General features: G+C 38.3%; 1 protein-coding gene across 1 annotated transcript; it reads right to left on the bottom strand.

Annotated features, from left to right (window-relative positions):
- Positions 1 to 334: 334 nt before the first annotated feature.
- Positions 335 to 21,561, bottom strand: AGTR1 (angiotensin II receptor type 1). Its single transcript, XM_018075054.3, has 3 exons — positions 21,523 to 21,561; positions 16,742 to 16,859; positions 335 to 2,100 (listed from the first exon to the last, which is right to left on the bottom strand). The coding sequence occupies exon 3, from the start codon at positions 2,045 to 2,047 to the stop codon at positions 968 to 970; it is 1,080 nt and encodes a 359-aa protein (XP_017930543.1). The 5' UTR covers positions 2,048 to 2,100; positions 16,742 to 16,859; positions 21,523 to 21,561; the 3' UTR covers positions 335 to 967.
- Positions 21,562 to 22,431: the final 870 nt, after the last annotated feature.

Genomic DNA, 22,431 nt, shown 5'->3' on the forward strand with positions numbered 1-22,431 from the left:
TTTCTTTCTCTGAACGCCCTGGTTCTTATACAAAAATAGTTTGAAATTTTCTGATCAGCTCTTTCCCTGAACTCATGTTTTCAAATAGAGAATTTTACTTTTGGTCATACAGACTATGGAGTCAACTCCCTCTGTATGTAAAGTTCTTCAAAGTCAGTGTGGCTTATCGGAAGGGAAGGCTGAGTGAACCCCATTTTTGTGCGCACACACATATAGTTATTTTTTAAACCACTATAAAAATACACACTGGGATATAAATGTACATTTCTGAAGCCATGTTTGAAATGTATGAGTAGGAATATAAATCTAAAAATATATTTCCTCTATATTTAATAAATAAATCTGCATTTTATTGCATATATTTTTATGAAAAAATTACCATTAAAAAAAAAGAAAAATAGTAGCATAAATCAGAATGAGAACAATTTCAAAGACCTTCAATTTCCATTTGAGTTTAAAATTGGGCCTCTATATATAGAATATATTTGAAAATATATTATAAATATGATGATAGGACATTTATGTCATTAAAAAAAACCAAGAAGCAACATAGCTCTACTAACTCCCTGAACAAAATTGCTCACATATATGCAAAACAGCTTCTTTGTATTTCATATAATTTATACGAGCTTTTCCTTTTAAAACACCTCTGAACTTAAGATAGGAGTTTTCTGTACCCTTCTTTTGTAGTTCTGAGTAAACAGCAGGACGCTGGCAGGAACTCTGACATGCCTGTCCACCATTTTATGTTGCTTTCAGTAAAGAAAAACAAAATGAAAACCAAACAGTCCTCTTCACAGTGTAAGATGGAAGGCCACTGCTAAATCTTTACAGTATGACTTCTCTGAGATGATCTAATGTCTCTGCAATGAGCAGTAAGCTGTGATGTTCAGGACTGCAAATGAGTCTTGTCATTCTTGCTGCTTCGTACTCAAGGTTGTTCAAAATGAGTGTACTGCAAAACGCATCAATCGGTGTCGAAAGGCCCAGCAGTTTTTTTAGTGTGCAAACGTATATTCTCTGGTGGCCGATATGAGAGGGAGCTCATTTTTGTCGTTAGGCTTGGATGTGTGCTGACATTCGGTGGAATGTATTTAATTAGCTGAAGGAAGTATTTTTTAAAGTTTTTTCCAAAAAAAACATAAAAAAAGGGATTCAGACAGTTGTTAAAGTAGGCAATACAAATGGTGAAGGGCATAGCCGTGTCCACAATATCGGTGATTTTGCAGTCTGTTATTACATGTAACTGAATTAACACATCCAGAAAAGTGAACACTTGATGAGGAACCCAGGAAAAGAAGAAGAAAAACACTATTGCCACAATCATCTTAAAAATATCATCATTTCTAGTCTTATTTTTTTGAATTTGATACGCCTTCTTCAAGGTCTTCCAAATTAAGGTGTAGCTCGTTAATATGATCAGAAAAGGAATTAAAAAGCCCAGCAAATTTTTGGACAAACCCAATCCGACCCGGAGCGTTGTGTTATTGTTGTCATACCGAAAACCACAGACCGTCATGTTCAAGTTCTCGGCAAAGAAGATGTTGCGGTGGATGATGACGGGCAGGCTGGCCACGCCGGCGAGCAGCCAGATGGCAATGCAGGTTATCCTGGCGACAAACATGGTACGGCGGATTCGGGACTTCACCGGGTGCACGATGGCCAGGTAGCGGTCGATGCTGAGGCAGGTGAGCAGGAACACGCTGGCATAGAGGTTGAAACTTATCCCGGCTGACGCCAACTTGCACAAACAGTTGCCGAAAGGCCACTGGTACTCCATGGCCGTGTAGGCTGCCCAGAGGGGCAGAGTTATCAAAAAGCACAAGTCAGCCAGCGCCAGGTTTAGGAGAAAGATGCTGGCCACTGTTTTTAATTTCATGTAGCAGTAGATGACAATAACGACCAGGCTGTTCCCAAATATGCCTATGACGAAGATGATGCTGTAAACGGTCGGAACCATAATGTAGATGTAACTGTGCCTCCCTGAAACGGGACAGTCGACGTGGATTCTTTTAACATTTTCTTCAGCGGGGTAATTTGGAATCATCTTGATCTCTTCAACTGTAACCTAGTTTCAGGGATAAAGTATGAAGCTCACACCTAGGAGGGGAAAAGAGGAAGAAAGTAGTATTCACAATAGGGATTAAATTTTTAAAAAGTTTCAATTAAATATCAAGTTTTTGTGTCTAACACAATGTATCAGTGTCTTGGAATTGAAAAATAAGCCATCTTCAAGTGTTTTCTCAACCAATTCTTAATTTAATACAGACTTTGCATAATAAAACAGAGGTAAGAATGTTGGGAGTTAGATGAAAAATGTTAGATCCTTTTTAATATAAAAGAAATCTACCACACTTCTTTCAATTAACAAAGTTCCAATTTAAAATAATACTGGTTAGTGAACATATATCAAAAATAATGAGAGACTGAAAATAGCAGATAACTATAAATTCAGAGGAGTCTTTAGGTTATTTTCTTTCCATAAATAGGTGACATATCTAATGAGCAAAGTTATTCAGATATCTCAGAAACTAAACTTAAGCACTCTGAATACTAATTAATTATGTAAATAGAAAGTGTAATGCATTAAGAAAATAAGTGAATTTAGATTACTCATTTGTATCTCTGAGATTAATAATTAGAAATTTTTTCTATACATTAAGCTTAATTCTTTGAGACAATTTTTACATCACAGAGAAATATGAAAACACACACATAGCCTAGTACTCTGTTGTACCATAGAAATCTTAAATATTCAGAGGTTACCTAGCTCCCCATCTGGCTTGGAACTATGGTATTTAACTACTAGTGAGGGGAAAAAAAAAATCTGCAAAAATCCAGACGTGCTGATCCATTGCACATTAATAACTGTACAAAGAGTTTAAGAAGGGTGCAAGAGGGAACAACAATTCATATCACTTCTTCAGTTACTGGCATATTTATGTATCCAAGAATTGAAGCTGTATTTCTGGACCATATTAAGGGTACAGCAATGGTATGAAATCTCCTTTACAAGGCACCTTTTGGGTTTGCCAGGACTTGTGTGTTCTGCAAGAACAATTTCCTTATTAATGACTTATGACTTTAGAGAGCAGGTCATGCAGATTAACTGACTCTGATACTAAATATTTTCCAGAGTCTACAGATAGTCTTCCCTCAAAAATAGTGGATATTTAAAAAAAAAAAATTAAAAAATGATAGTTATTATCACAGAGTTTATTGCTGTTTGCAAGTTTCTGACAGCTGTCAGCCAAACCCAACTTGTGCTGCTTCAAGCAAAGATCAACTGAAATACTTTGGCTTTAAAAACAAAACAAAACAAATCCCAAACAGCAAACAAAACCCTTATGAGTGTAAGTTACTTTTACATAACTAAATAGACACACCCTAAGACCCCTGGCAGTACAGATGCTTTCAGAAAGAAGAGATGCCCATGGTTACATATACACCAGCTATGTTGTTACAGGGGCTGCTCATCATTTGAATGGTTCAGCACTGACATTGCTGTTAAGTCCAGAATGCTACTGTGTTAAGTGTTTGACTTGCTCTTGTTGGAAGACAAACCTTACTCCAAATGGACTGTGTTTTTAATAGAGAAGTGAGGCATAGATACGTTTCAGCAAAGCCCACAGAGGAAGTCTAAGGTGGAGCCAGGAATTGAACCCAGAATACAGGTTACAGGCAGCATCTTGTGAGTGAGGTCACCCTTTGGCTCTGTTAGCTTTTAAAAGACTTGTTATTTCTTTGTCTTAGCTCATGTTCTATTATATGTTTGCATTAATAAGCTAGCAGAGTAATTTCAATATTTAGGTTCTTGATTAATTCTGTCTGGTTTGGAATATCTAATAAAATGCAGCTAACAAAGCCTTTGTCAGGATGTGCCATGCGACACTTCCCGGTCTCTCCAGTTCATTCTATGAATCTGTGATTCTTGTTTCCTCAGTTGGTGTGTCTCAAAATTACGTCAAGTATTTTTGCACTGTTTAAGAAATTAAAAAGTCAAGCAAATAGAGAAAACACATAAAAGGGGGATCATTCTCATCACATGTGGCACTGTAGTACAGCCTGAGCAAAACTTGGCTTTCAAACTGTGCCAAATCTTGAATACATTGTGTTTGGCTCTGTGGAAGGTCAGGCTACCCTAGGACAGGGAAATCACAATAAAAAGATTTCAAGATAAATCCTCTTATCTCATCCGTTGGTTGTGAAAGAGTCCAAGAAGAAAAAAACTATTTGACAATAACTGATATGTTATACAACATCAAGGTCTGGCAATATTTGACCTGCCCCAGCTACATGCTGGTGCTCTGTGGTCACTCACAGTCTTTGCTCACTTATATACCCACTAAAATTGCAGCCCAGAACTTTGCAGTATGAAACTGTAGTGCAGAAATCACCACTGCAAGTTCAACTTGCAATAAAGTAGATCAGGGCCTAATTAAGGCTGAGCAAGACCTTTGTCTGTGACTGGATTAACAAGTCACTGATACTATTTGGCAAGAATATCCTGCTCTGTGTGTACTAAGTGACAGATTCAGTGTCTAAGACAAAAGTAGCTGATTGTGAATATTCCCTGTTTGATGGGGTTGGTTCTGTGCGGTGGTAGATGCCAAGGCAATTTTCTCATGGTTGCTTCAGACACCCCTTTAGTGTTGTATTGTTTTGCTTCCAAATTCCCTTTTCTACTGACATGGTGACCTGTACTGTTCCATGTCAGTAGTAGCTTTAGTTGATGTTAATTAATAGCATATGTCCTTTCAGGAAAGTGGAACAGTGATTATATTACATTTTCAGAAATGTGTTAAAATAAACAAAAAAATGACTGAGTTGGGAAACTTGTGTCTGGCACTCTGAGGTACTGAATTCCCCGAGCTTATTCTGTAATTCTTGGAAAGTAAAAAAGGCAGAAAAATCCCTATGAAGAATCAGGAATTTGTCAAGAAATAGTATGATACCTCAATCTACCTGCATAAGACTGTGTAACCCTTCTGGAATTAAAGGTATAACACTGAAGTTAGTGAATTGTGCAAATGATGTGTTTGGTATGTTATCAGTTTTAAATTATACTAAGGAATAACAGTCAATAAATGAAATAAATCCATCACTATTTTCAGAGAATGAAAGGGAAGCAGAAAGGCATCATGTGGTTGGTTTTGGGTAAACACATATGGATAGCCATATGTACATCTGAAAACAGTTTGAATGTTGCTGTGAGAATGAACCTCATAGGAGCCTTATATCTGGTGCACAATAAGGAAGGCACTGCTAATCCCAAGCTGAATTTTAATTTTTTTGGAAATTCTAAAGTTTCAGAGCTAACCTCAAGTAGATCTGAGTCCTTGAGCACAACTGTAAGTTCAGAGCATTAGGAAAAGCTTCAATATAGGAGAAGGTAGTTTGTTTTGGAAGCAGTATCCCCACAACAGTATCCCCTCAGCAGTGCTGAGTGGTGAGAGAGGACTGCAGTGGTAATGGGAATTCCTTATAGACAATGATTTCTTTTCCATACCACCATCACTTTTGCTGTTTTTCTCACCACAGTTCACCTCCTTGTCCCAGGATTACAGTTGTATATATTTTGTGCAAAGCAGATACTTCTACATGGAAGGAACTGCAGATTCTTTAAAATCATTACCGAAATAGATGGCTGGTACAGCTTTATGCTGCCAGAATTCACCAGAGCAGGTTAAACCACTGGCCAGTTAAATGCAAGTATTGAAATTGTGCACATTGATAAATCCACGTAAAGCATCTCAAATGACCTGTGTTAACATAATGGTAATTGGATCATTTTAAGGCTGATACACAAGGAGCTTTTTTTAAGAGGATTGAATTGATGCAACTGTGAGTGGTGTGGTGACATCAATCTCAAACAAATTACCTGGTGAGCAGCAAACCCCTGTTGTATGTTACTGTCCTGTTTGACCTTTTATCTTTTCTAATTACAATGATTATAATAAGTCACTGATAATGAAATGCTTCAGACTGCTCTACCAACTATTATTTACCACTCCATTCATTGCTTCTGTTCTGAACATGTATCCTAATTAAACTGCCTGTGGAAGCAAGGAATGCTGGGTTTGTGCAAGGTAAACAGCTCTTTGCCCACTGAAAGATAAGACAGTACTGACAGTGGCTTTCTATGAGAGCTTCATCAGCTATAAATAGGTAAGCAGGTGCCCCAAGTCAGATTTTAAACAAAAATGTGTTATTGATATTTGCTTTGACAAAGACTAAATAAACTCAGGCTGAGCAACCCTGCCACAGTTTAGCCACCTTATCATTAGGTAATGTGAGCTTTTTTATTTCTGAAGGTAGGTAGGTTATTTGCTTTTCTTACAAATGAGAAGATATTTCCATGTTTAATAGGATGCTGTATTTTATTTTTATATAAAATTATTGCACAGGGAAAAGAGAGAATGAAAAATGTTTGGAATAATATGTTCAGTATATTAGCTATGTTTATTTCTTTCTGGTGGCATAAACTTTTTCCTTTATCTTGAGTGTTTAGTCCCCCCCTTTTCTAATTTATTCTCTCTCATTTTTCTAATTGCTGAGAAAGTAATGACACTTACACATCCTTTATTGCACAGTCTTTTGGAGTTTTTTCCCTATCCAGCAGAAAAAAACCCTTTATGCTCATGGCCTTGGTGAAGATAGCTATTTCTAATTCACACACATATTCAACATCTTCTCTGCTTTCCTGGAGTTCCTGAGCACTACCATTGCAAAGTCATGCATTTACCTTTCTCCTAGCTCTTATTTCTTTTGCTAGTACTAACAGTCTGCATTCCCCACTCATGGCTTTCCTAAATATTTTTAATCCAGAGTTGACAGGTGAACTGTGAAGGGAAAGAGAAATTCAAACAAAGGTATGTAATTCAAACCATGGTGGCATTACAGTGTGCTCTTGTCATCACTGCCACTATCTTCCACAGGGGTCAGCATCTGACTTCATGGTAAATGACAATAAATCAAAAGTTTACTGAAAAGGAACTGCAACGGGTAGTACAGCACCAGCACTGTACATCAATTCATCAGCACAGAAAGCAAACCTCAGAAGACCTGTGTTAGTGGCTGTCAAGCTGGCTGTTGCTTTTGCAATTTTGGATCAGGAGGTGTTCTGACACAAGAACAAACAGAACTTGCAGGACCTTGTACTGGCCTATGCATTTCCATTTAACAGCTGTTCTCCTGGTCAGTTCCCCACAAGGCAGCTGCCAGTCTGTTGAAATTGCTGTTAATTTTGTGGTGTTTGCTTTTTAAATTTATTTAGAAGTATTTATCTTTTTAATTCTCTAACCTATATGTGGATTCTTTGTGTCTTCCCCTTGCAAGAGCTGAAGCTGGCCTGCTTCACTTGTGCTAGCTCTATATGGCTGGAAAATAAACTCCCTGTGATCCTTCTAGGATCTGGTTCTTCTGTAACATCAAAACCTAAATTGCTTATTACTTATTTTGTGCTAGCAGAGGACCAGTTACTGTTACCTTGTAAATGTGAATTGTTTATGTACTCTGACCTTCTCTGTAAGAACCTCTCTGTATTTATTTATTTATTTCCTCCAGCACACTTCAAAGGAGTCTGTCCTTCTGCATGATGGCTTCAGAGTTTATTCTGAAAAGAATCAACATCTCTCTTCTGTTTGTTCTCATAGACTACTGTCATAAATTTTCCCTTGACTTCCCAAGTATCTTTCAACTACTCAATTTCAGTCATAAAATTTACGTGAAAAAAAGGACAGATGAAGGGGCTTTTTTTCTCTGGGAAAAATCAGTCCTTGTGGAATGTCTGAACAGTGGAATTGGGTGTAAGAGTGATTTTGAATGATTGTGGGGGAGGAAAATGCAAAGGAAAGTAACAGAGTGAAGCACAGTGGCACTTAAATTGCTTTGAAGTTTAACTCATATCATACAGGTTTCGACCACTAGAGGTCTGTATTTCCTATCTTAAAATAAGAGAATTGCTATATTTTATACTCAAGTGCCATCACTTTTCAAAATATCCCCTTCTTTCAAGACTATTTAAGATGCAAAACACAATGAAAAATACCTATAATTGAACTACTGCATTTATCTAAATGTCATGTACCAGAGTGAACTACTTTCGGTTCATTTTACTATCTACTAGCTTATATCTAATTTTTTCTATTCTAGCACATTCCTGCTTTTGCTAACCTTCAGTCTAATTCTTGCACTGGTAAGTCACAGAATAAGATCCTGGTATCTTATTTTTTCAAAGACATAAGCATCTTAAATTACCTAAAGTTTTTGAGACAAATTAAGAAGACTATTTTCAGAGAGACTAAAAGTATAGTTTACTTTAACGATGCAGATGGAAAAGTAGTGACACCTACTCATTCAACTAAACAATTATTTTAAAACTAACTAGGCATGTTGTTAATCATACAACTGTTTTTCCAAATATCAGCCAGTTTTGAAGGAAGATATTTTATTGTTGAAATTGACACTTCAGAACTATTTTTTTTTTAAAGCAATTTAAGGGATTTTTGGAAATTGAGAGGTAACGTAAGCATACAGATTCTGTTATCCAAATGGTGTGTACATTTCACAAATTGCAAATAATTAAATAATTTGAAAATGAAAGCATATTTAACACTTCTTACACCACCCCTCACCCCCACTTTCACTATTACACTTGGGTTTGCCATTACCCCTTTGGACAGCGTCAGTGCATGATGGTGCTATTCTGTTTCAAACTATTTATTTATGTAAATATTTCCCTAATGCTAGTAAGGGCAAAAAGCTTTTAATTCAGATAGAGAAGAAAGCTTGTCATTGTTATGATGACATTTATTTTATTGAAAATAGTAGATAAGCAAATTAAAACCAAAAAATGTGCTATATTGTTCTGTGCCAGATAAGTAAGACTGATATTTATGTCCAAGGGGTTATACAGTGTCAGTGTATCTCTAAGCACTTAAGAGATGTTTGGGGACAAGTATACAATGTTTATATCTTGAAGCTGCTAAAAATAGGAGCACTTAGAAAGAATAGAAGGGATATATAGAGGTAGAAAACCAGCGAGCAGTTGGTTAGATTTAAAACAAAGAATAAAGAAATCTAATCTTGCACACTTACGCACTTTGCGTTACAAATTGATGAGGCAAAAATTGGCATAAGTGAAAGGCCACTTCTAAATTGCTTATTTATGGGGCTGTGGAGTATTGAATAAAATCTTCCAAGTACATTTTTGTGACATTAAATCCTAATATACTACAGTGTAATATGTGACAAATTTTCTTTTTTTTTTTTTTTAACAGCCTGCAGTGTGATAACACACTGTTATAATGCCAGCAGTTCCAGCAGCAGGGAAAATTTGGATTATTGTTTGCATATACTCTCATAGTACTAAGAGAGTCCAGAAACATTGGAAATATTTCTTCCTACTACTTGGCTCTTTGAACAAAACTAACTATACCAATTCCCTCCTCATGTATGGGTTTTTTTTTCCAAGAAGTTGGGAAGTCCTGATCTACATACTTCTATAAAATTTTACTCGCAGATATTAATGCCAAGAAAGGATTGCTCAACTTCCCTAGTGTTTCTCAATCTCACTAGAACTTAGTGGGTTAGCAAATGCTAGTATAGCAATGATTAAGGGGTTCTTTTGTACAAAATTTATTGACTGGCAGATCCACAGGGCAATCACTATAGTTAGCCAAAACTCTTTCAGTTTAGAGTAAGTCTAATTCTTTTAGTTTATAGATTTCATTTTTAGAATTCACTAGCTTTAGGTTTCAAAGTAAACATTGATCTCCTCTGTACACACATAATTTTGTTTTCTCTGCTGTTAAGGACAGGGAAAACATTCTTGGGTTCAGTACATGTAGAACTGTACTTTAGAACACTGTCAATATGTTTAATCTCTTATGGAAGATCAGTGATGTGGTGGTTTTAGACATTGCTGGCTCTGATCTGTTAGACTTTTCTATCTAATTTTCTGGTCTCTTTCTTTCACCTTTATCTATCAGAGCAATCTCTGTTTTCTTTCTTTGACCAAGGCTGCATGAATGTGTTGCAAACTCTCTGGTGTTTACTATATATTAAGTATTATATAACTTTAAGGCATGCGAATATGGAATTATCCAGAGAGCAGTAACTTAAAACTGAAAAAATACTCAAATTAAGTAAAATATATTTCTAGATTAATACTTCTATTTCAGTACTAAATTGAAATTAACCATCAAAATGCAAAGCTTCAGAAAAGATGTCTGAAAGATGAATCTCAATGCGTCATGTCACCTCGGTCGCTCTGTCTTGACAGGAATGAAGATCACTTTTCCTTATCTAGGTTACTAAACCTATAGCTGAACTACTTTTTAAATATGAAAATTAGTTGTTATAGCAGGAGGCAGTCCCTGCTCTTGTTTATACCATAGGGTAAAAAACTGCCCTTTTTTTCTAAAAGAGGCTTGAAGCCACTTAGACATATTAAGACTTTGAAACAAGAGCATTAACTACCATCATCAATCCAGCATGGATCTTTGCATCTCTGTTCTAGCCATTAACTTTACCAAAAAGGAAGATTGACACCATTCTGGAAGACAAAAATGATCAATAATCAGGAGGCTAACCTAATGCCTGCTTCTCAGGGACGTGCCATCTCCTCATATTGCTAACAATATCATTTACTGCACATCAGATGCTGGGAAAGAAAAAATAAAGCTATTTCAGATCAAGGTAGGACTAGAACTTCTAGGGTTTTCAGCATTAACATGAAAAGATTTTTGAATGACAGCATAACATAAGCTACTATTTTAGTATCAATATACATCTTACTGCATGTTCATAACTTCACTTTTGATGCCTGGTTATGAAGTATCTTTAGGGTATTTGAAAGTACCTGAAAGAGTCAATAGTTAACAAGAATTAAGCCATCAAGTCCCAGAACGAATAAAAATGAGATTAGTTTGAGCTGTGAAAGGTTATGTGCTGCACGGTTACTTCTCTGAGTGATAGTAAACAAATGGATTAACACATTTCCTTTATTGCAGTTGGAATTGCCTATATAAAATATAGTGTGCCCCATGTGATCATTTTTAATAAAAGAAAGAAATCAAATTCAGATTGGTTAAGTGCGAGTGAAATAATTCGATGAATTTTTAAGTTTCTGTTCTAATAGCTTAATTCCATTGAATAAGAAGTTTTAAAGTTGGGGGGGGTGTTTGGTTGGTTTGTTTGGTTTTTTGTTTGTTTGTTTGGGTTTTTTTAATTACACAGCATTGCACATCCTACACAAATGTAGTTTCTGGACACCTAACTACGCACCTAAAATTTCGATTGGCACCATTGTTTCCATATGGAATGAACCATAAGCTTCTACTTTGAAATCCTCGAATGTGAGAAGTAAGGGAATGTACATTAATTCTGGGTGTGATCCAGATCTATATTTCAGCCTTATATTAAAAACACTATGGAGAGGTAAGGGAGAAAAAAAACCTTACTGCAATAAAAAGCACTGCTGAAAGCAAACCTTGTCATGCCTGCTTCTAACAACAGAGATCAGATGCAATGAGTGAGGTATCTCACTTCCTTTCAGATCATATATAAAATCACAATTTGACTTCCTGGACATTTTATGTATCTGTTAACCTGTCCTCTTCACTGAAGGTTGTGGGTGCTTCCTTCAGCCTGTGAAAACCAGCAGTGACAACAACTGCTCTTCCTTCCCAACTTATAGGAGAATTACTATTATATTACTGTGATTTCAAGCGTGTAAAGCTTAATAAGGGGTTCCAAGACATTATCTCTGCTGTTTGAGTATCACTGGACTCTGGTCATTCTTATTTCTTGCTGAAATGAATGTTTGTGCATCCAACACTGAAAGAATATTTAAGTTTCACTGTCCAGATCTTCTTAGCCAATGGTTGCCCTGATCCAGTGGAAGGCAATTATCACCTAGAGAGTGGACTTCTGGGAGGAATAAAGGCTACTTCCATAAATTGCTACGAATGCAAGACAAAGCATTCGTAGCAATTCTGCTATTGCTGTTTAAGGAAAAGATGATGTTCTGAGCAGGACAGAGAGATGTCTAGGCAATTAGCTTGATGTTTTGCTGGTTTTTAACAGTATCTGAATTTATAAAGACAATAGCTGCAGCTCTAGGTGTAACCTGGAGGTCCCAATGTGTCTCATGGGGATTCCTTGCTTGCAAACTGTTATCCTGTTGCTGACTCCAGGACGTGTCAGAATATGTGTATGTATGAGCTCCTTCTCACGGTTTTTGCAGCATATAAAATTCTAATATGTTGTTGTATTTTAATTTGAAAACTAATATATTAGAAATGTGGATCACAATATGGCTTTTGGCCAGAGCAATTTCTGCAACACAGATTCTTCTTCTGCAGGGATGTGGTGCTACTCTCACAAGAGCCTGTGAGAAGCAATAGGTAGACTGTTCACTTCTTTATACTTCCCTGACTCCCACCAGGAAGACTCTCCACACTCTCAGCTTTTATTAACTGACTAGTCCATGACAAGGGTAAATGGTTATATCCTTTGGTTTATAATGGATAGCTGTACTGCCATGTAATGTGTGTGAAATGAAACATTGGTCATGAAACCTGGGCTGCTTCTGCTTTTTGGTCCAGGAAGAAAAAAAATGTGGTTAAGGATAAAACATCTAAATTCTGCTAAGAATGTAAAAATAATAAAATGGTCATATATCATTAATGGATGGAAAATAAGTATAATAATAGGGAGGTAGAAAAAAGAATTCAAATCAGTATAGCCAGATAAGGACTGGCTGTAAGAAGGGTGTTACAATCCAGGCTAAGATACCGGGTGAGGTCAGTAAGTATATGCTTATCAGCCTCTGGGCAAAACCAGGTAAAATTTATACAAGTTTAAACTCTTGGTTATAATAGTGGTTGTTAATAATTTAGCAGAAAAAGGGATTTCATGCATCTAAATTAGAAATGATAATGTTCTAAAATGGTTAATGCATGAGTGACATGCCCACAGCAATATGCAGTCACTGTCGGCACCTTCTCTGTTGCTGGCAGAGATCACAATGGAAAATGGAATGGAAAGGCCAAAGCTGCAATTGTTTCCTCATGAACCAAATCACCTACTTCTGGGAGAAAAGAATTTTTCTGCATCTTTGGCCTTTTTCTGTTTTACAGCTTTACTGTGAAAGACTCAATCACTGTTGTTACTAGTATAAATCTACCAAAAGTGATGTTTTAATTAGGTTTCTGTTGCTTCCTCTAGGCAAAGATGTTTCTAGGAAGAAGGGTAGAGGACACAGCTAATAATATCATAGACAAAGCTGGGATGTGATAGGACCTCTTTGTGGAACTTCCAATTAGTCCAAATAGAGGCTTCCTTGCTTTGTCCTGGTAGTTTTCTTTATTTAGAGACCACCGTGTCATTTGCCACTCTCCTGGAGTCATGTAACTCTTCTGGTAAGCCAGAAGATGCAGAGGCAAAAGTTAACGTTATGTATTCAGTTTACACTCCTCAACAACTTTCCTTAGTTAAAGGTGAGATAATAACCTGATAAGCAACAAACTCAGCAAAATAACATTACTCCTACTTTTCTGGTACAAGATACTGCCTTTCTGTACTTTCTTGTAAAACAGTGAGAAAGCTGCCACATGAGAGCTTACATGTATAGATTTGCTCAAAGTTGTAAAGCAAATCAGTAACATTTTGACATACATGGCAACATTCTGATGTGTGTGAAGCTTTACCTATATGCTAATCGTCAAAATAACATTTTCCTGCCATTAAGCTAAATTACCATGGCTGGGGTCATGATGCACCCAAGAGCTTTACAGGCTTAATGTGCAGTCTCTTCTACAGGATGTACTTTTTATTTTTACATAGTATTCTCCACCTTAACCCCCCACCCCCAAATAGAGAAGGCACATGTAAATTCATAACAAGCTCTAGAAATGCATTGTGCAGAGCAATATAGTTATCTTCATCTGCAAAAATGGCTAATCTGTGAGAAAGGGGGAGAGAAACACTTAAAATTCTCCTCTTCTACTCCAGAAATGGAGAGACTTCTGTCAAACAGTAGTGTTTCACTTCCTAATCTAATGGAAGTTAGATGAGTTGGCTGAGAGTAGCTCATGTTGCATATTGTTACTTCTCCTCTCTAAAACTCTCTAATGAATTCCATTCCTGTTACTTTTCACCAATATGCTTAAAGTGAGTAACAGAATCTTTTGCTTTGAGTAATGAAAACATAAATTGAAGTATAAGCACATGAGCAGATGCACCTCTGTGTGGACACAGACACACCAGTATCACTAAAGAGTCTGTCACATTAACTGAATCAACTAATATGGAATATTTATCACTACATTTCCAATACCAGGGCTCTTGATTTCCATATAATTTCCCACTAGTCAGTGTTATGGCTCTGAGGAAAGAAAACCTTGCATTGAACATCTTTTTTCTTTTGACTTAATGCTGAAAAACAGTGTTTGTCTTACTGAAGAAGCAAAACAAATGTATTGTGGATTTCTGTGCAAGGAAATGGATGTTAGATTTCGACACCTTAGTTCAGAGGAAGCTTTGTCCTCCACTTGTCAAAATTCACCAATCTGTAATAGGATTTGGTTCACTGTGTCTGACTGAGACACTTGATTACTTTTCTTATTATATAATTAATTTAGACATCCTTACAGTGGGAAAATATCACACAACAGCAGTACCCCTCAGAAAAGACTTTTCTTCCTTAAATGAGAATGTTAGGAACAGCCTGGAGGGAAAAGTTAAAAGATTAAAAGCAAAGGATCAGCATGGAGGCTTCTTAATGAATCACTCATTAGGGTCAGAAAAAGGGAACCAAAGGCAGAAAAGAAAAAAACCCAGTCTGAGTAACCGGCAAAGTACAAGAGTTTATTCAGACCAAAAAAATCTTTTAAAATGTTAATGCAGCTAAGCCCAAGAGAAGTTAGTATCATTGTAACTGTTAGTAAGTATAACACAGAAAACATAGAGACCCAGTTGTGCTTTCACTTGCACAAAACTCCTGTTAAGGGCAGATCATTTTGAGAACTAGAAGAAAATTTGAGAAAACAGATATAAAGACAAGCAAAGTATCTGTGATTTTTGTATAAGTCAACTGGATTAGTGAGTTGCTAAGGGGTTAATCAAAGAGAATGAAAGGTCAAACACACACCTTAATCCATGTCAGTGTGAAAGTATTATCACCCATGGAAAAGCAGGTTACTATGGTCCTTAGTGCTTTGTCTGGAAGGTGGCATACTTGATAGAATGATACCAAAATAGATGTTCTGCCAAAATTGTACAGCTTGTTTCCTGTTTTCTTCCAAAGTAAAATTTATTGCTCTATTTTGGAAGTAAAATTAATTGGTGAACTCTCTTTGCTGTCCTGAGATGTTCCCTGTGGGTAGTGAGGACCAGCTACAGAGGCAGCAAAACAAAGGCAGCTGCTACAGCTGGAGCGAGCTAAGCTATGATACTGTGAGTCAGTATATCACACATATCACAGCCTCAAGGAAGTGCAGTCTTGGTTCTCAAGCAAAAGTAACTGCACAGAAGCCCAGAAAGGGTAGTAGTGTGCTCTCCCAAAGGTGCTACATGAGCTTTACTTTAGTGCTAGGAAAATTCCTGTGCAAGTCCTTGGATGTGTGGCTGTCCTGTACTGACATGACTTTTTTTGATGGTACGTTTAAGAACATGGAGCAGCATCATAAAATGGTTTTGAAGGCTATATTTTTTAAAACTCTTTTTCTTTGAAATACTTTTTAGGAAGCCCATAGGTGAAGAAATATTTTTTACCTGATTTGAGAAAAACTATATTGTCTAATCATGGCAAGCTGCTAATAACAAAACCAGAAGGAAAACAATTAAGACAGAAATCTAACAGCAGAGCTTGAGTCCCACTTTGAAAACACATATTGATTCTTGCCCCATGCTTTCGATTTCTGACTGTTGTACATCAAGTAAAGAGCCTGAGGAGGGAGAAAACCCTGAGCAACTCCAGTGGTAGCAGACTAACTCCCCTCTGCAGGGGGAGAAAGTAAAATTGTATGAACTTTTAGGCTTGGGCAACGAGAATGAGAGAAGAAAGGAGAAAATAGGAAAACTAATAGGAGTTTATAAAGAAAAAGATGGAAAGACAACATACATCCTATACATTTAGATTGGGAGGGGCATGCATGATTTCTCAGTAAACAAGCTCAGGCTACATCTTTGTACATCATGTGCTGCCTGCCTCTAGTGAAGGCTCTGGCCAGGCTGTGCGGATGCTAAAGGAGGGTTAAATGGAGGATAACTGCCAACAGAACATTTTTTAGAGAAGTTAACTAGTGCATTTTTCTCCCTGTGTAAGCCCCCTAAACACGAAAGTACAGCTGTTCAGTGGTTTTCTGGAATGTTTTACTATTTGCATGGGTTCTTCTGGGCTAAAAAAGCTGAGGTACTCTTGTTCAGCGTATCCTCTGTTTTCAGAAAACAGAGTGGAGTCAGGAATACTGTTTTATTTTCTATTTCTGTTGCTGTAATTCATCTACTGATTATTAGTTTCCACTAGCCAAGGATCTATCAGTAGCTGACAAACCTGAATGACCTAGAAGTAAAGAAAGGAATAGGTGAATTAGCTGAAATTGGGAGTTTTGTTAATTCATTCTTTGTTCTGGCCGTAGCTCCAATTATAGCTTTCACCTCAAGCAGTGAAATATTGTCTAAATATTGACCTTGCCCAAATTCAGTACTAGTTTCCTTAGATATTGCCAGTTACCTTTTGCTGCAGCCTGCTTTTTGTCTTGTCTTCAATCATGCCACTCACGGATGCATTGCCAATCTGATTTCACTTTCCTGCTGTGAGGTCGTCTTCAGTTATTACCCGTTTTCTGTGCCTATAAGAGAAATGCTACTCAACTACAATAAAAAGTGATAAACACCACAAATAGTAACCAAGCATTCAGCTAGTGTTGTTATATAGTAAATATCTGGACAGTTTGCTATCAAACAAAACCCAAATGGAACGAAAATTGCAAAAGACACCTGACAGGCCAAAATCTGTAGTTCTTTCACATAATGGTGCAACAGAGAATACTAACAGCATGTCATTTGGAGCATGATATTTTTCCATCCTTAGTTGCAATTCACTTGAAAGCTGAGAGTAATTTTAGTATAATCCATCATTTATCTGAAGATAAGACCATAAATTATTAGACCAGCAATTCTATTTCATTTGTGCTTTGTCTCAAAGAATCACAGCTGCTAGGACTTACAGTCAAGATAACCTTTTTTCATTTGTTTGTTACAGCTGAGGTAAAAAAAACAACAAGTACAAGTATCATAACTCCCCTTGTTTGCCAAATTTGCTAAATTCCCCAAAATGTTCAAAACTGGTGAAGATTCTTCTATGGTACATTGGGCAATTTTTTTTTGTTGGCAAAGGATAAGTTTTAGGAGATGGTACAGAACATGGTATGACTGTTATGAGTAGAAGTACACTGTCTTATTAAGAAAGTGGTCTTAAAAGAAAAAATTATTGATAGAAATGGAACTAAAAGAAATACTGTCATTAGCAAAAGCTAACTGGCTTGTTTTCACTGCAGGGTGTTTAGGATCAGAAGAAGGAGACAGAAAATGATACTGTGATTAGTAACTTTCTTATATACAGCTGCAACTGCACTGGAAATAGTTTTGCTGGAGGCTTTCTGTTTTTCAGGCTGCAGTTACTTGGTCTCATGAGGTCTGTACATCTCTGTACTCTAAGCATACATGAGGTTGCCACCTACTCAAACTCTCCAACATATTTGAACTCACCTTGTGTTTACATGCAAGAATTTCAACTATGCATAAAAGTTAATTCCAGGTAAGTAGCTGAGGTTCAGTTCTCAGCAACAGCAACCTCTTTATTCCTGTTGATGTTGTGGAAACTAACCCAACAATAGCGAAAAGAACAATGTAAGTCATCCCTCCACTTCTCCCTCTCTTCATAAGTGATCCACATTTTTCATTTTGTTTTCAGAATTCCATGAGATTTCTACAAATTTTTCTTTGTGATGTTCTGCTGTTTTACCTTACCTAGGTTCTCAGATCTGATCCTATCAATGCAGAGGCTGACTTCTTAAGAACACCATAGTCATCCTTAGGACTAACTGTCCAAAAATCTGAACTGCTATCCAAGAATACCTCAAAATTCTTGATTAATATTTGAGAGAAACACATGGTAAAACACGTATCTGTGTCACTGCGTTTCTGATGGAATTGTTGCACAACTGAGAGCACGAGGCACAAACATTAGCAATAAGCTAGAGAAGGCTTAAAACTGAACCAGGATTAACCAAGGGCTAGAGATTTAGCTAAACATGCAATAGAGCCTACAATACAAGCAGACTGTTGTGGGCCTGTAGTGGCCAGGCTATACCCTGACCCAGTCCTTCCAGCTGTAAGCTCTCAACCTTACTGTGCTTGCAATTCTGAAAAGATTCTGAGCTTACACTTCTCTTTCTGGAGAGAGATGATGGTTGCTGTGTTGCCAGCATTACTATCAGAAATAGAGGATGGGTATATTTTGCTTTGCTGTCCATCGCCCTTGCTCTGACTTGGCCATTTGGCTGCTTTTCTTTGTATCTAATATAGAGCCCAAGTAAATCTACTGATGAATCTTGATAACCCACTTCCCCAACTCAGCATTAGATTTAACATATACAAATTAAATTTTAGTTGATTTCTCCTCTTATTGAGGTGGTCTCCTGGAAGATAACGATTAAATTCAGCTAAAAAAAAAAAAAACAGATTAACCCTGTAATGCAACTCGGACATAGTATTGGATTAAAGTAATGCATAAAAATCCATGTTCTCTATCCATGTCAAGACCAAACACGACCTTTTATGAACTCACCAGGTAGAAGAGGAGACTTGACATGCAGGGGACAGATATGTGCCAACCACTCAAACAGTTAGATGCCTCTCATAGTGTGATTAGGAGTTCTAAAATTTGGGCAGTAGTAGCCACAGGAGAGATTATGAATAATACTGGTGAGACCAGTAGCTTCTGCAACACAAGACAGTCCAGAGGAAAAGGAGAGGTAGTACGAAAGTAAGAGTAATTTATGACTGCTTAAAATATTTTCAACTAATATTATACCTTTGCATATGCAGGATTTTAACTAGGACAGTGTAATGAGAGTTTGTAATTTATGCAACTTCAAGTTACCATATTAATTACTGTGACTGTGGAAAGGAGCAATAGGCAATGCCAGAGAAAAGGACTATTTAAATACACTCCTTTAACAAAAATGGAGGATAAAACTACCACAGTGCAGAAAACTTAGAAGTAGAAAAATGCAGTCAGTGCCCATTTTCTGAAGTAAAATTTTTTAATGGGCATTAGCTCTGACATTTATTTCCATGTCAGTCCATACATTTCTCGAAAGTGTAAATAAATCACCACGTTTACATTCTGCATCTGCCTCTGTTTTTATAGTACAAAAATTACAAACAGAAATGAGATACATTTTCCAATGTTTAATACAATTAAAGATAATATTACTCCTTCAGCAGGTAACACAAATACAATCATGCATCTTCTTGTTCTAAGACTGTAAAAAGCAGGTTGTTGAGTTGTGATGTTTGAAACTAAAAGGCAGCACTCTCCTCACTTCTGCAGTGCTGTTACTGGCATTCCAGGCTGGTATTTGCTGCCTTTTAAACCAGTAACTTCTAGCTGCAGTTTGCACATGTGGTCCAGCCCAAGCAAGGTACTGTGTCGAAGCAGGAAGGCAGGAACACCTTACACCATCGGAAATGGGTGGACTTCTGCTCTCCTCCAGTGTGAAAATTAACTCTGTTTCCATCTATTACTATGACAAAAGGGGAAAATGAATCCAGCTATATTCAACTTCAATGATAAACGTGACTTCTCATAACTGTACAGGACCACTCTTTCTCAGTTTAGCAACATAAACTAGGAAGCACTCAATAATCATAACTGATTTTTCTCTGCTAACTAGTTCAAGTTGTAGAGAAGAAAAGCGTACAGAAATACACATGGAAAGGCACATATTTGAACTTCTTAATACATGAGCAAAAGCTTCATTTGTAGGCACTTCATATTTTTGAAAGATGCTGTAATTTAAAAGATTATGGTGGCAACAAGCAAAATGGACTGCCATAGTCAGGAGTATGAAACATTTGTCTGACACTAAAACAGACCTAAAAGAGCGTTTCTACATCATCATGGTAATTACCTGCTTCAGGCCATACTTAATCCTCCTATTCAGACAAAAATCTAATCATGTTAGCACTGTGTGTTCACACAAGTGAAAAGAGAAGATGCCTCCCCTAAACAAAAAATCTCTCTTGACCCTCACCTTGTGATTTTACTGAGCCCATTTATTAGCTTGTCCCATGCTATGCAACACAACACAATCCAAACAAGTACTGCTACTTTTGGAAGTCATGGAAATTTACAGTTAACTGTAGCATGCTCTGGGCAGAATCCTGCTGTCGCTTATTGCCATACATCTCATTAATTCTAGGGTGTTTGCAGAAATACAGAAAGAGGTGTAACTGAATGCTGCAATTTTACTGCTTGTACACATTGTGATCTGATTGACTGACTTAGTTACTGATACAGTACTTGACTTGGAAGAATACAGGGTTTGTGCCTATAAATAACTGGTAACATCGTGTTTTAAAGCATGGAGAGTGGAAGGACAGTAAATATGTTACAGGATCTCATCTGAACTTGCTGAAGAACTCTAGTCCAGTGTGAATCCAAGAAGTTTAGAAACTGACTAATGCCAGGAAGAAAAAAAAAGGGGGGGAAAAAAAGAGAAAAAAAAGTGAGGGGGAGCAATTTAACTTTTACTAACTAAAATTTGATCTCTGGTTGTAGATTGCTCAATTTTTTTTTTTTTTTCTGTAGAAAAAGGATAAATCTGGTTATGGAAAGTGTATGCTACACAGTTTTGATGAAACCAATACTTGCTGCTAACTGGTGGAAGTTGCATTGCCTGTTGGACTGAGAAAATGAACTGTGCACAAGTCTCAAAAATTGTGAGTATCACTTTTGGCGACTTTTGATTAATTTCTATGATGAGCTTAGCACAGTGATAAAAATTTAATTGCTCATCTGAATCTGATCTTGACCAAAGATCAGAGGGCTGGTTTTTGTAGGCTGATGGGATGACTCGTGATGGTGAGGTGCTGTTACTGCACTGTGCCTTCTGCCAAAGGGTGCCTCTGCTTTCTCCTCAAAGTGTTGACAGGACACGAGCGCTCACACACGGCATGGCTGTGAGTCTGTGGGACGCTCAGTCATCTCCAAAACTATGCTGTGCGCGTTTAGCAAGCGGGCCTCGAAGGGCAAACCGAGGCACGGGGCTTAAGTTACCTGCGTCTTGTCTGGGGCTGAGCCTTTCTCTGTCAACGCCATGTAAGCCAAGTATAAATTCAGCAGGAGGCTGTGCCACAATCTCCCTCCCCCGGGGCGAAGGTGCGGGGCACAGCCCGCGGGGGCGCGCAGGGGCCGCTCCGCGCCCGCGGGAGGTTCGCGCTTACCTGGCTCCGCGCAGCGCCCGCAGAGGGGCGGGCTCAGCCGCCGCAGCGCCTCACACGCAGCCGGGTTCGGATCGGCTCGCTGGGCCTGGCTGGGCTCTGCTGGCTGGAGGCTCTGCTGGGCCGGGCTCAGCGGGCTGACTCCGCGGGTGGACTCGGCCTTCCCTCCGGCGCCGACACCGCTCTCCCGCTACCGAGCGCGGACTCCGTTTATTAGCGGAGGGGCGCTTGCGCACACCCAGCTCGCCCCATGCCCTCTCCCCACCAATCTCTCCGGGAACGGACCCTTCTCCTGACCGTCTCCCTCCCACTTCCACCCGCTTCCTACCTGCCCTTCCCCGCCACCGTGACACGCCCGCAAGCCGAACCCGGCACGCCCAGGGATGCGGAGGTGGCGCAGGGATGGGTGCCGGGTGCTTGGCAGGACGGGATGTGCTGGCCCTGGCTCCTGGCGCTGGACAGGGCAGAGCCAGCGCCGGGGACCTGGGAGTGCTGCGGAGACTGCGGGGATGGGGCGAGGGGTGTGCGTGGGGTGCCCCTCCTTCCCTTTGCCTCCAACTTTCTGAAGAAGGGGTCCGAGTGGTTACAAACATTCCCAGTTTCTCCAGGAATCCCCCGGGCCGCCTGTGAGCACAACTGAAATGTTCTGATCACCACTAATGAAGTTGCAATAACTATATAATTGCCATAATAAATCTGGCAGACTTTGTTCTCTGGGAGTAGACGGGAGAGGAAACAGGTATGTTAAACCCCCTTGGAATACGTGTCCTAGGAGGGCTCTTCAGATCAGTGCTGTCATTTAAAAAACTGATTTTGTGTATGAGGGATTTTGTTTGTTTCTCTCTTGATCTGGTAAACAAAACAGGGAGCAACTTCTCAGGATTTCTTCGATTGTCATGCTCATCAAGAACA

Source organism: Manacus vitellinus, unplaced genomic scaffold, assembly GCF_001715985.3.
Source record: "Manacus vitellinus isolate BGI_N305 unplaced genomic scaffold, ASM171598v3 scaffold_29_pilon, whole genome shotgun sequence".
NCBI classification, from domain to species: domain Eukaryota; kingdom Metazoa; phylum Chordata; class Aves; order Passeriformes; family Pipridae; genus Manacus; species Manacus vitellinus.